Source organism: Chiroxiphia lanceolata, chromosome 2, assembly GCF_009829145.1.
Source record: "Chiroxiphia lanceolata isolate bChiLan1 chromosome 2, bChiLan1.pri, whole genome shotgun sequence".
Classification (NCBI taxonomy): Eukaryota; Metazoa; Chordata; class Aves; order Passeriformes; family Pipridae; genus Chiroxiphia; species Chiroxiphia lanceolata.
Window position 1 is genome coordinate 40525477 of NC_045638.1, and position 12502 is coordinate 40537978.

Here is a 12502-nt window from a genome sequence, read left to right on the forward strand (position 1 = left end):
TTCTATAGCACCATCATTTTCTATGTCTTCCTGGAAATAAAGTGAACGGAAAACAGGACCAGAACTTAGGACATTTCCTTTATACAGGAAAGACAAAATAGAGGTGGAGCTACAGATGTAAATCTGCCTTTATTTGTATTTAATAAAGGGAGTGAAAAAAGCCACCAAACTATCACTTTCATTGTCTAAGAAAGTACAATTATTACATTTTAGGGGCACCTAGAAAGTGCAGAATTAACTGCTGATGCTTAGTAAAGGCACTAAATGGGCTACCAAAGCTATTATGATACCCAGGAACAAGGTGAGGAGAGAACTGAACCTCCTTAGTGAAGGAATGAATTCCCACCACACCACCAGGATCCATTTTAATGAAAGCTTAAGATTTTATTATTTGATTTTATTTGATTTGATTAGTTTGATTTTATTAACAGCTTATAGAGTTTCTACCAAGATTAATTATTTATCAAAGGAAAAAAAGGAAAATAAATTCTAACCAGGCTTCTTCTAATCTAACACTAGCAATGCAGAGCAGTTAAGTTTTTTTTATACAGGTGCTCAGGTTAAGGGTTTATCAGTCCTTTTTATATAAACTTCAGATTCATAACTTTCATTAAAATTAACTGAACATTCAATGCTATATAAGGCAACATTGTAAGCAGCTCTTAGTATACAGTAGAGTACAAATCAGAAAGGACAGAAAAACTCCTTTCTAACTTAACTCTTAGTCTGTCTGAAAAATGTCATGCTAGATACCAATATCACCACTTAAAGAGTGAAGAAACACACAGTAACTCAAACTCCCTCCTCAGAAAGAAATTAATCTTTCCTTCTAAAAACCAGAGCCCTCTCAGTCTTCTACAGCCTTATTAAATCATAAAGCACGAACAAACATCAAAGCATTGTTGCAACTTCATATAATTCCTCTAAGACCTCCTAGACTGTGTTAGAAGATGGGAGGAAAATTTGGATGTGAAAGAGGTAATGTTCACTGCTCCAGAAGCAATGCTGGGATACAGCACTGGGCTTCGGTGCCTCCCTGCTCAGAAGGTTTTTTTTTAAAAATCCTGTACATTAGATTTTTAATATTATCCATTTTGCAATAGTGACCACCAGTCAGTAATTACTAATGGTAACTAAATTCTACTGAAATTTAACAAGGGAAATGTCTACACGAAGATGTAGCACTCATGGAACAAAACCCTTCTACAGCAGAGTGTTAAATAACAGTACATTCAAAAATTGGAACATTCAGACTCATGATATACCCTTTTAAAATGTGTTCATATGGTGACGAATAGTCCCTTCTCTAGGTTTTTAAGAAGAACCCAGATTTGTCACTGCTAAACTTCTACTCCTTAGTGCAAATTGTTCTTGAGCGTGAACTGGTCCTCAGCAGTGGTGTGCATAGTGAGTAAAACACGAAACAGTGGTGCTAACAGTTAAGACTGTACAAGGTATAAAGACTGTATGAAGAAGGCATGACACAGCCTGACTCTGCCCAGTGTCCCCCAGTAATGAAAAGAGTTAGACATTTGCATTGCTGGTGTTAAACATACCACGAGCAATACAATTCCTTCACAGAGGGGATGGAAGTCCTAGAAACCCTGCTTGACTCTTGGTTGGAGGAAGCTCCCACTTCTCTGGGTTTTTGAAAGCCACACTTCCACCTGCACCAAATCTAAGTAACCAAATAAACAATATGCAGTAACATCCAAGAATAATCTTCAAGTGGTTGTCTGATGGTTCTTGGTCAAAGGAACAGCAGCAGCAGCTCAAGGATTTTGAGGGGCTATATTGATGTCCACTGTGAAGCTAGAGTTAGAGCTGCATGAACTATGCATCAGCCCTTCCCTCATTTCCAAAACTGAGGAACTGATGGCAGCCTGCCACAAGCATGAAAATTAATGCAGGTGTCGGACTTGCAAATAATATTTAAACTCCTCCAGAAAAATGACCACTTAAAAAAAACTCCCAAAATTGAGAAGACTCAGAGAAACATCTGATTCTGAAGAATTACAGTAATCTGTTAATTTAGTTCTTGAAACCTCTGGGAGCAAACTCTGCTTCTTGACAAAAACCCTTCTGCTTTCTCTTACCAAATACCTGGCCATTATAATCTTGGCCATGCCACTGGTGTCTGGATATAAAATCCTGAAAGGATAACGTTGGTACTTGTCATGCACCAAAAAACTCTTTTTTGATGTGAAATGGAAGATTTGGTGAAAATGAAGCTTATATGCAATAGCGAAAACTCCCCATGGAAACTGTAAAAAGTCCATGTGCACCAAAATTCTGTTTCACTTACTGAAACTTTTTGCTCAGCCACTGCTGTGGGAATACAAGGAGCCCCATGCTGCTACTTCCAACATAAAGTATTTTCTGGTGAGTCTCTTGCCACCCACTCAGCCCTCACCAAACTACCTACTCCAAAACAAAATGATCTTTGGCACACACGAGTAAATTGCTGCAGCACAGACATATCTGGACAGTAATTAATCACTTCGAATGCTCAATGTGTTTGGATATAAAATTAAGAAAGTCGGGTTGTTAAAAAATGACAGATTTAAGCACCATCTGGGCTCTGTGGCCACAGTGGCGCGAATTCCAAAGGAAGGCTTACCAGTGCATGATCCGAGAATCCCATCTGTCTCAGCTGAAACGAAACAAATAAATAAATAAACCGGCAGCCTCATTTACAAGGTTTTCCCAAGTTTCCCAATTTAAAAATCATCTTGCAATAGGAAAGAATATAAAGTTAAAGGTATTACATCTTCAAAATGTGTCTTATGCCTTTTACTTATATTTTTAATGTATTATACCTCTATGGAAAAATCTCTATATAGGTATACCTACATAGATGACACATTTTGAGTTGAGACAGCATTTCCTACTACAAGTATGTTTTCATAAAATATAAAGCTAGTAAAGAATCAGTGTGATAAGACTCTTCCATTGATTTGGGGAATTCAAAATTCCTTTCTGGCACCCACAAACTCTCTTAGCTCCTTCCCCAAGGCACTGCTTACTTGCACCCACCCCATGCCAGCTCTGCCTGTGGATGAAATGCAGCCTCCTCGGTTCCCAAGAGACCTCCCTCTGGCCACCTCGCTGCAAAGGCAGAAGCCACACAACCTAAAGTCACCTGCAACTAGTTAACCTGCAGGATTTCTTCAATAAAACCTCCCTGACATGGGAAAGGGAAATAAATAAATCATTCAAGACAGATGAACACAGAATATGAACACAACTATTTGCCTCAGAAAAGCTTAGCCAGGTGGGGGTATAGCACAGAGGTGAACCCCAGGAATACTCTGGTGTAGTTTCCAGGAGTCCGGTCCAAGTGCCTCTCTCCACCTAAATGAGCATCAGGCTGACTGAATGGACAACGTCTGGTTCTCAAGCACCTTTGTGCCCCAGCCCTCAGGACAGTGCTTTCTGTGTCAAGGAGCTTCTTTTTGCTTTGCAGGAAAGATGGGACTCTCCATCCTTGGCAGCTTCTCCCCCTGGCATGTACCCTGACCCTCACATTGTCCTAGCTCATATGTAGCTCACCCAAAGGAAGACAAACCACAAAATTGGCACCCATTGAAGCCACACTCTCTTCTCCTGCTCCAAAGCCAAGGCTCACTTTTCCTGCAGATAAGGGCAAAGGACAGATTGCCACAGACATATGTGTGACTTTTCTGAGGTCTTGGGGAAGAGGCTTCTCCAAGGGGTTTGACTATGCCTCATCCTCTTCTCCAGCCAACAAGCGACCCCCACCTCTCTTGCATAGCCACTTTTCACTAAAACTGAATCCTCCTTCTCATTCTGCCTACCTCCAGGAGCTTGAAGAAACTCCTCAGATGAATCAGCAGGAAATATGTCCAAAAAGTACTATTTAGTATTTTTAGACTTAAATAACAGATATCATTATACTGTATAATATTACAGCTTCTTTCAAATAGAGACATTCGTATGAAGGCTTAATCCTGGAAAGATTTTTTTTCAGATTTTACCTTCAATAGATCTCTTTGCATTTGCAATATTGAATATGTGGGTACATTTTTCATTAATAGTGTAATGCTGCTTTGGCCCTGCTCTCATGCTTCAATTTCTGCCAAGCATTTTTATATGAGAGTTATTTGGACCCAAATGGGTGAGCAAATAGGTAATATATTCTGTCACTTAAAATTGGTTTAAATCAATGGCATTAAGTTTGTTTATTATTTCCTTTTTTTAAAATTTGTTGTGTCGTTTGTGGGGCTCTCCTTTCAGAAAACGCATGCAAACTCCTGCAGGCATCACCGAGAACTCACCAAGACTATGATAAATATGAGGAGTTTCCATACAGCTCTATACACAAAACTATTGCAGATTTTCCATAAAATCTTCTATAGGAATTTGCTACTCATTATAAAGAATAGAAATAAAAAGGAGGAAATGTGATTATTCTTAAATCTTCTCTCAGGAGATGTCTAACAGAAAGATGATCTCTGCATAACCACAGAAATGAAGGAATCTGGAAAAATCACACACGAGAGTAAGCTTCTGTACAACAAAACGATGCCAGGGCCTGATGCTGAGAAGTAGCAGGGAGCAGCCGCTGCTCCATTGAAGCTGCTCCACGGGAAGGTCTCAGCACCTCCGATGGTTGGGCTCTGGGGCCCTGTAAAGGTGAGCTGGCAAGGACTGCCCTGCTACTCTGCACTCCTCCATTGCTGTTGATCTGCTTCTGAAATAAATGACATTTACAGCCATAATAACAGAAGCACAGCGATTAATGGGAGGGCTATGCCCCAGGTGATGGGGATGGCTGATGGCTAGGGGTGCAGAGGGTGACCAGCACAGCTCACCTTGACATTCCTATGCGTCCTTCCTGGAAGGACTGCTTATCTGAGACCCTTTGAGAACCCCTGTTTTTGGAAGATGACAACAAAAGCAAAGTACTGTCATAGTTATTGTAGTGCACAATTTCAATCAGCAACAAATATTTTCTCAACAAACACTATTTATGAATTTTCTAGTAGACAGACAAAAGATGTTTTTGTTCTCTCAGCAGACGCTGCATAAAAATGAATACACATCCCAAAAATGGGCATCTATTTTTTCTCTACAAATAAACCAGCACATGCTTACAAATTTTTCTTTGTTTTATCAGTTTCATCAACCTTAAAATAAGATGAAAATATATCTTTTTATCTGTAGAATTTTGAAGTGTTGTAAACCCCTTAGAGTGCAAAAATAGGCACAGATCATTTCAAATAAGCTGAAAGAAAATATTTAATATTTTTACAATATGGTAAAGTAAGCTATACTATAAATAACATACATTTTATTTCTCTATAATTTAGTCTTTATCATCCTGGTTCTTTCATTATTAAGACCATATATTGGGTTTTATATGTGGAAAGCTGGTACAAGTTTCCCTGTGAGAGAGTTTTTGTACCAGTTAGGTAAGAAAATAATGAACTCAATCCTCATCACTACAGACCTCCTTGGGAACATGGCCCACAGAAAGGGTAAACATTTTCAGATTGTGTTGTGGTGGCAAGGGCAAGCTATGCTTGATGCCAATCAGAGTGGAGTCATATGGCCCATGGGCTACTGATCCATTTGCATTGCATTTGGTATCATCTCCTCCCTTTACAGAACAGCTGTGTAAACTGAAGGGAAGGGAAAAGAAGGGAAGGGAAGGCAGCAGGGATTTAGTCTGGGGTTTGAGGGGGTGAACACACATCAGAGGGGACAGAGGAAAGAAAGGCCAGGCAGTCCAGCTGCAGCTCTGACACTGGACAACAAGCATCCCTCTGCTAACCCCACGGAAAGCAAAAGCAAAGCATTTGGGTTGTGGGATGCACATGGGGACGCAGCAGGAGCCAGCATTGGGAAGCCTGGGGAAAGCAGGGGAAGAGTGTAGCCTAGCTTGGCCAAATTATTTCAGAGAGGACACAGCCCAATGGGCTGCCAGAGACAAAACCATTGCTCCAGATAGCAGGCTTTGGACACAGAGACTGCCTGGGTGCCATAGCGGGCAGTTGCATCTCCAGTAGGCACAATCCCTGTCCAGAGGGCAGCTGCGGGGGCAGGGAGCCAGAGTTGGGTGGGACAGGCAATGCTGGGGCAGCCTGTGGAGCCGGCCAGGAGCACACGGGGCCTGAGTCCTCCCAAAAAAGGGATGCCATTTTCTACTTTGGGTATGAGAATGTTTTGCAGCCCTTGAGTGAACTGCAACCTGTCTGTGCCTTGCAGTTTTTTGAGTGGTAAAAGGGCTTGAAGTGCACATCCGCCTGATAGTGCTCTGCACTTCTAGGAGAAATTGTAAATACTTGGAGATTCTTGGATGAAAGGATTAAAAATATAATTACCATAAAGGAAAACACATAAGAATTTTCCTTATGGGGAATGTCTCTTGTTTTACATAAATTTTCTATACAAATTAACTCGAGATGATTCTAGCCACGTGAAAAAAATTAGATCTCACGAAATGTTCGCTTTGCATTGAACGCTGAAATTGGCTGAAATAAACGTTTCTGAACAGTTTGCATGCAAGAAGTAAAACTTAAGGGAGTAAAAGGTAAAATAAAAGTCGGTCCTTAGTGCTGAACCCAAATTATGGTGAAATCGAGTTAAACAACAGCATGTGTTGGTGCTAATTTCCACTCTCAGAGACAAATTATTTCTGAAATTCCTTGAACTCGCTGTGATTACCCAGCCGATGTTGGCTGCCTCAGAGCAGGCACGGCACCATTTCGGCGACGAACCTTTACAGAAGCGGCAAAGCCACCGAAATTATATGAAGATTAATAGAAATCTGAACCACGCTACATCTAAAATAAACAAAAGCTTTTGTAGCCGCGCTGAAAGGCCCATAAAAGTAAACTACAACCTCGGCAAAGCCTTTTAAACTGACAAAACAGGACGGCAGAGGTCAGGGAGGCAGGCGGGTCAGCAAAGCCCTGCCTGCAGGTTTGGGGGTTGCTCCGTGTCCCTCCTCAGTCGCTCGCTCACATGGGGGCCTCGCCGGGGCCAGGGAGAAACCTCACCGCCGCTCCTCCCTTCGCCGAAGCAGGAACACTTGAACTGCCCTTCTGTCTCAACAAAACTTTAGTTTGCTGATTGGGCACGAAACAAAAGAAAGACAGCGGGACGCGATTTATAAGGGGGCAGGGTAGGCTGACATTCTATTGTACTCCAGAGGTATCCACAAGCTGTTAATTCCATTTTAACATTGTTAATAAGACTGTTAACACATCTGACTTTGTTTAGAGACTTTGAAAACATCAACAAACTAAAGAAAAAACAAAACAAAACAAAAAAATCAAGAACTCCACCCCCACTAGAAGTAAAATACGATCTTTTCAAACAGCATCAAACATCCAAACGTGACGCTTCTGCGTGTTCGGACCCGGTACCGAGGAGGAAGGATGGTAGGGAGGCTCAGGGACATGTGTCCACATATTCTTCACCCTCTCGTTAGACTATTGAGCTATTCACATTTTCCAGGTTAAATTTAAAGGACTCGTTTCTAACACCATTGCCGTTTTGAGAAGGAGAGGGAATAAACCTGGACTCCCCCCTCCGTGCACACCTCCTCTCCCTCGCTCGCGCTTGCACGCAGGCAAATGTGCAGATTTAATCAGTGTGGAATGTTTTAAATGAATAATTGGGTCTGACAGATTTATTGCAGTTAATTTTGCAATAGAATGGAAAAATGTTTGGATCTCAGCCTTTAAAGTATTAGGAAAACAATTAATCCATCACATAACGGAAATTCCTGTATTACACCCTCATGTCCAATTAAATAATGTCAAGTAATCTTACATTGTAAAATGCTGAAATTGAAGCTCAACTCATTGAAGGGAATATGTTTTAATTTTTTCAGGGACCTCGAAACAAAATTCATGTCAAATTAAAATCAGATGCTTCGATAAAAGTCTTTTTTGGTTTGTTTTATTTGGAGGGGGAGATTTTTTCAAGTAGAAAAAACATCTAACAAAGAAAAAACCCCAGCCTTACTCCAAAAACAACGATTTCTCTTTTGCTCTTCAGTTTGTGCATCAAGAACGCTGCCTTAGCAAGGCAATCTCAAAGCAAATCAAAAGCTTTAGGATGAAGTCTGCAACCGCAGAAAAGAACTTTAAAAGCAGATAATCAGCACTTCTCTTTTCCAGCAGGCAGAGGGGCTGATTCCAGAGTACTTACTCAGACACAAATCTCCGAGACTTCAAGCCGTGTTTTGCTTGAATAATGTCCCGTAGGATCGAGTCCCCAGTTTAGGACCGACTGACAGCAAACTTCTGAGACTTAAAGTAAGCGGGATTCGTTTGTCTTTGTTTACATCCCAAAGCTGCTAATGCTGTAAAATTGCTTAATGTCACACTCCATCTCTTTTTTATTAAAAGTAAGGTAAAAGAAAAAAAAAAAAAAAGCCTGCAAATCAAAGAACTTTTCCAGAATAACAAAACCACCGATTTACAAATGTCTTTCCTGCCCCTGAAATTTGAAACTTGGCAAATTCATCTCATTCGGCTGCTATACAAAAGGTCCCTGAAGCGTGTTACAGTAGAGACCCGCGAGCTTCCCAAATACTTTGGCTGTTTCTAAACTAGGGAATACGGGGCTGCGGTTTCAGGGCTCCCTCAGCTAGAACGAAATGAAAGCGGTGGTGAAATTTTAATATCGCGGAGGTTTAAGAGGAGTACGTCTGGCTGTTTTTACAGGGGGATTGCCGACGGTCCTGTGGCAGGCGAGGTAGGGAGCACAGGGACAAAAAGGGATTGGAGCACGTGTCACTACAGAAAGGCAGCGAAAAAAAGAAGTTGGAGGCACTGAAGAAGGAGTAAATAAAAAAACATAAGGAAAGATTCTCCTTCTAGTATGTCAACGGGGAAAATAACAAACTGAAATCCTAGGTCGCATTTAAGGGCAATAAATACTGTGATGACTTGCTGGCACCTTCGTTGAGGCACTGTCGGCATGGCTGAACAGATGAAAATGGGGATTACGCTGAATGAAAGAAGTGTAAGATTTGGCCACCACCGTTCAGTTTGTTTTTCCAAATACGGCAGTGCGCTTATTTTGCTAGTTTCTTACAATCTTGATGTTCTGGATACCCACATTGCCGCCCAACTATTTCTGTTGCCATAACAACATCAGAAATTTGGTTCTCGATGCCCTTTTTAATAAAATAATTTTGGGACTTGGGAGCTTTCAAAGGTGGGACAGTTTCTCAATTTAGGCAGCTCACACCTTTCTCAAAAGGAACCTATTTATTTCTGTTTCCCGGAAAAAAAAAAAAAAAAGAAAGAAAAGGTAATTTGAAAACGATGCCCCCTCCTTCCCCCCTTGACTTTGGAAACAGGCCTGTTGCTATAAACAGTTTTTCTGGGGGACTTGGATTTTCAAGAAACAGGCAACCTACAGCAGCCAGGGGACCACCTCCTAAGGATTACTAAAAGGGGAGAAGTATCGTATATGCAGCCCAGAGTCTGAAATAAACGGCCAAGTTTTCACCACCTATCCACGGGATGTGTTTTAAGATTTTCAGAAATCAAATATACAACCAAAAATTACTAAGAAAGTGTAATAACTCTGTATATTTTGTATCCAGTCACTTGGGACATCCTCATCCCTCCCCCAAGGAGATCGGAGTTTTTTTGGGGGGCTATCCCTTGGCACGGCTAATTTTTTTTTTTTTTTGGCTTCCTCAGATCAGCTCAGAGTGAGTGAAATAAGAGAAAAACCGCAACCAAGCCTTGGCTCTTTACCATTAAATAAATTGGATTCCCAGCGCAAACAGCAAAACAATGGCCAAGAGGATGTGACTAACAAACGCCGAGGGAAGAGTCAAGCTGCCCCCTCTTTGCATATGCAGCCAAACAGAAGTCATTGGGGTTGGGATTCCCCCCCCCCTCTATTTAACATATCTGTGCATTTCAATAAGTTGAGAGAAACAATGCCCGGCTTTCAAAAGTTGCAAATTACTGGGAATACATTGCAAAATGTGGATAGCCCATAACATTAGAAGATGTTTTAAAGTATTTATCTTTGTGTGTGGGGGGGTGTTTTGGTTTGGTTTGGTTTCTTTTTTTTTCATAAGGAAAAGGAGAGAGAGAAATCATAACCCTCCAGGAAAATAATCCTGGATTGCGAGGAAACTGTGGCCGTGAGATATGCAAGAAACTTCATGGGATAAAAATGGTTCGAGTGTATATTTTGTAAAAGAACAAATATCCATTTATCTCACTGGCTGGTCAAAGTCAGACAGGGAGTTCTCGCTCATGTGCATTGATGATCTTCAGCCAAATGTAAGTATTTCTTGTCCTCGCTGCCGATGGCAGGCAGACACCTGCAAACCTGCCCATCGAAAGGGAAAAAAATCCCTTTTTCGCTGTTACCAGTGGCATCTGTAGCTGCTATAGAAAGCAGTAAGACGGGAATCGCGCCCTTCACGACAGCCGGTTTGGCAGCGCAAGTCGGAGGGAGCCCGCCATGCTCAGCAAAAGGGAGGGGAATCCTCTCCACGCGAGGAAAAGCTCGACAACCCCATCGGTAAATAAAACAAACAAACAAAAAAACCCAACCAACCAAACAACCAACCCCTCTCCCCCCCAAAAAAAACCCCAAAGAACAAAAAACAAAAGCAAACCATCCGACCCTTTAAACCCCTGATATGACTATATGGAAATGCCTGTTTTCGGACGCTCCGTGGCGCGGGGGTCGTCACCCTTCGCTTTGGGGTAACCGCCCCCCCAACTCCGGGCGTCCGGCGCCCCTGTCCCGCCGGGCCGGGAAAGCAGGGGCTGCGGTGACACCCTCCGGCCGCGCCGGGAAGTGCAGCTCCGGCCACCAGTCCCGACGGGCAGCGGCCGGGCAGGGATGCGGGCAGGGATTCAGGCAAGGAGGCAAGCAGGGATGCGGGCAGAAATGCGGGCAGTGGCAGGCAGGGGTGTGGAGGGAGGCAGGCAGGGGTGTGGGCCGTGGCAGGCAGAGCGCTTGGAGGGGGTAGGGAAGGGGCGGGCAGAAATGTGGATCGGGCAGGCTGGGATTCGGGCAGGGTGCGGGCTGGGGTAGAGAGGAATGTGTGCAGGGGTGCGGGCAGGGGGCAGGCAGGAAAGCCATCAGCTCAGCATTCCTGGCTGGCTTTAGTTCTCCACAATTGTTCCCCCTTCCCTCCTAGTGGGGTGAGGAGGGAAGCAATCACTTCAAAGAGGAAACTTTCTGCATGAGGCAAAGACAAGAGTTGTTGCGTCTCTCCATTACCCGGACTGTTATTATTATTAATATTTCAATACTCTCCTTCTTCGTTCTTTTTGCTCCGTTTTTTTTTTTTTTTTGTCAGCTTGCTAATGAAGCTGTTGTTATTCCTGGGAAAGGAGAAGGGAACACGCAGTGAGGGAGGCGTGCTCACGGATAACTCCCTTTCCAATTTGTTTTCCCCTGAAAAAAATGGAAAACATCTCCAGCAAAGGAATTGGCCAGCAGCTCTCTCTGCATCCCCACTTCCCATGCTCGGCCCGTGGGGCTCTGATGGCAGCAGGGCTCCGGGGTGAGCCTCTTCAGCCCCAGGCCAACCCACAGCACCTTCCAGCACCTTCTGTCTGAGGATTTTCAAAGGGCTGTACAAACATTAATTAATTATTCGTGCTCCATATCTGTGCAAACGGGGACCCGGGGATCCATTTTACAGATGGGGAACTGCTTGCACAAGGAGACTCAGCGAGTCACTGTGGTTGAGATAGAAATTAAAATGCCAATTTTCTCATCTTTAAATATACAACCCATTGACCACTTCACCCTTCCAAGGGAAGGGGAGAGACAGGCTAATGGGGAAATTATTCCCCATCTTGCATTCAGCTTAGAGACACACAAAACCTAACAGAGAGGCATAACAGGGAGCTCCCTCACATTCACGCCTGTTTGCACCAAGTCTTTTAACCCCAAATGCTTTGCACAGTCAAAACATCACCAAGAAAGAATTAAAAATCATTAGGAGGAGAGGAAAACTAATTTGAAAAATCTGGGCATGGTCATAACTGCTCAACTGAACCTTTAACCAGCTGAAGACCCAGTTTGGTAGGGAGAAAGGAGAGGGATGTCTCTGATATAAGGAACTACAAAGGAGGAGACTCTGGCATCAATACAGGCCAGAGTGTGGGAGACAGAGACAGAAGACAAATATTGATGGGAGCAGGGGGGGTCACGGGGGTAGATGGGGACCAGATTTTCCAGGGCAACTGAAGATGCAAACAGGCACCTGGCAGGATTTTCAAAAGCAACTGAGCAAGATAGGTACCTAAATCCCACTGATTTCAGTGGATGGGAGGACGTCTAACCTGCTTATGCTCTTTTGAAAATCCCATTAAGTGCCAGCTGTATGTTTAGGAACCCATACACAATTGAAAATTTATTGTAAGGCTTCAAGACAGATACATTTTAAGAGTAAACTGCTGTTGCGCTGATGTCAAGAGTTAAAAAACAAAGCCAGATTCCCTCCCTGCCCAAAAAGAAATCTGTTGGT

At 42.9% G+C, this 12502-nt stretch overlaps 1 protein-coding gene across 2 annotated transcripts in view; it reads right to left on the reverse strand.

The window, feature by feature from the left end:
* CLYBL (citrate lyase beta like) overlaps positions 1-12502 on the reverse strand; it is a 170418-nt gene that overhangs the window by 128568 nt on the left and 29348 nt on the right. Inside the window, exon 1 of one of the 2 annotated variants that reach the window (XM_032678825.1) lies at positions 2621-2643. The exons of the other annotated variant lie outside the window; for it this stretch is intronic. Within the exon in view, the coding sequence (XP_032534716.1) occupies positions 2621-2628 (8 nt within the window). The 5' untranslated portion in view covers positions 2629-2643. Of the gene's footprint in view, positions 1-2620; positions 2644-12502 lie in introns of those variants that run through there. 2 annotated transcript variants of the gene reach the window in all.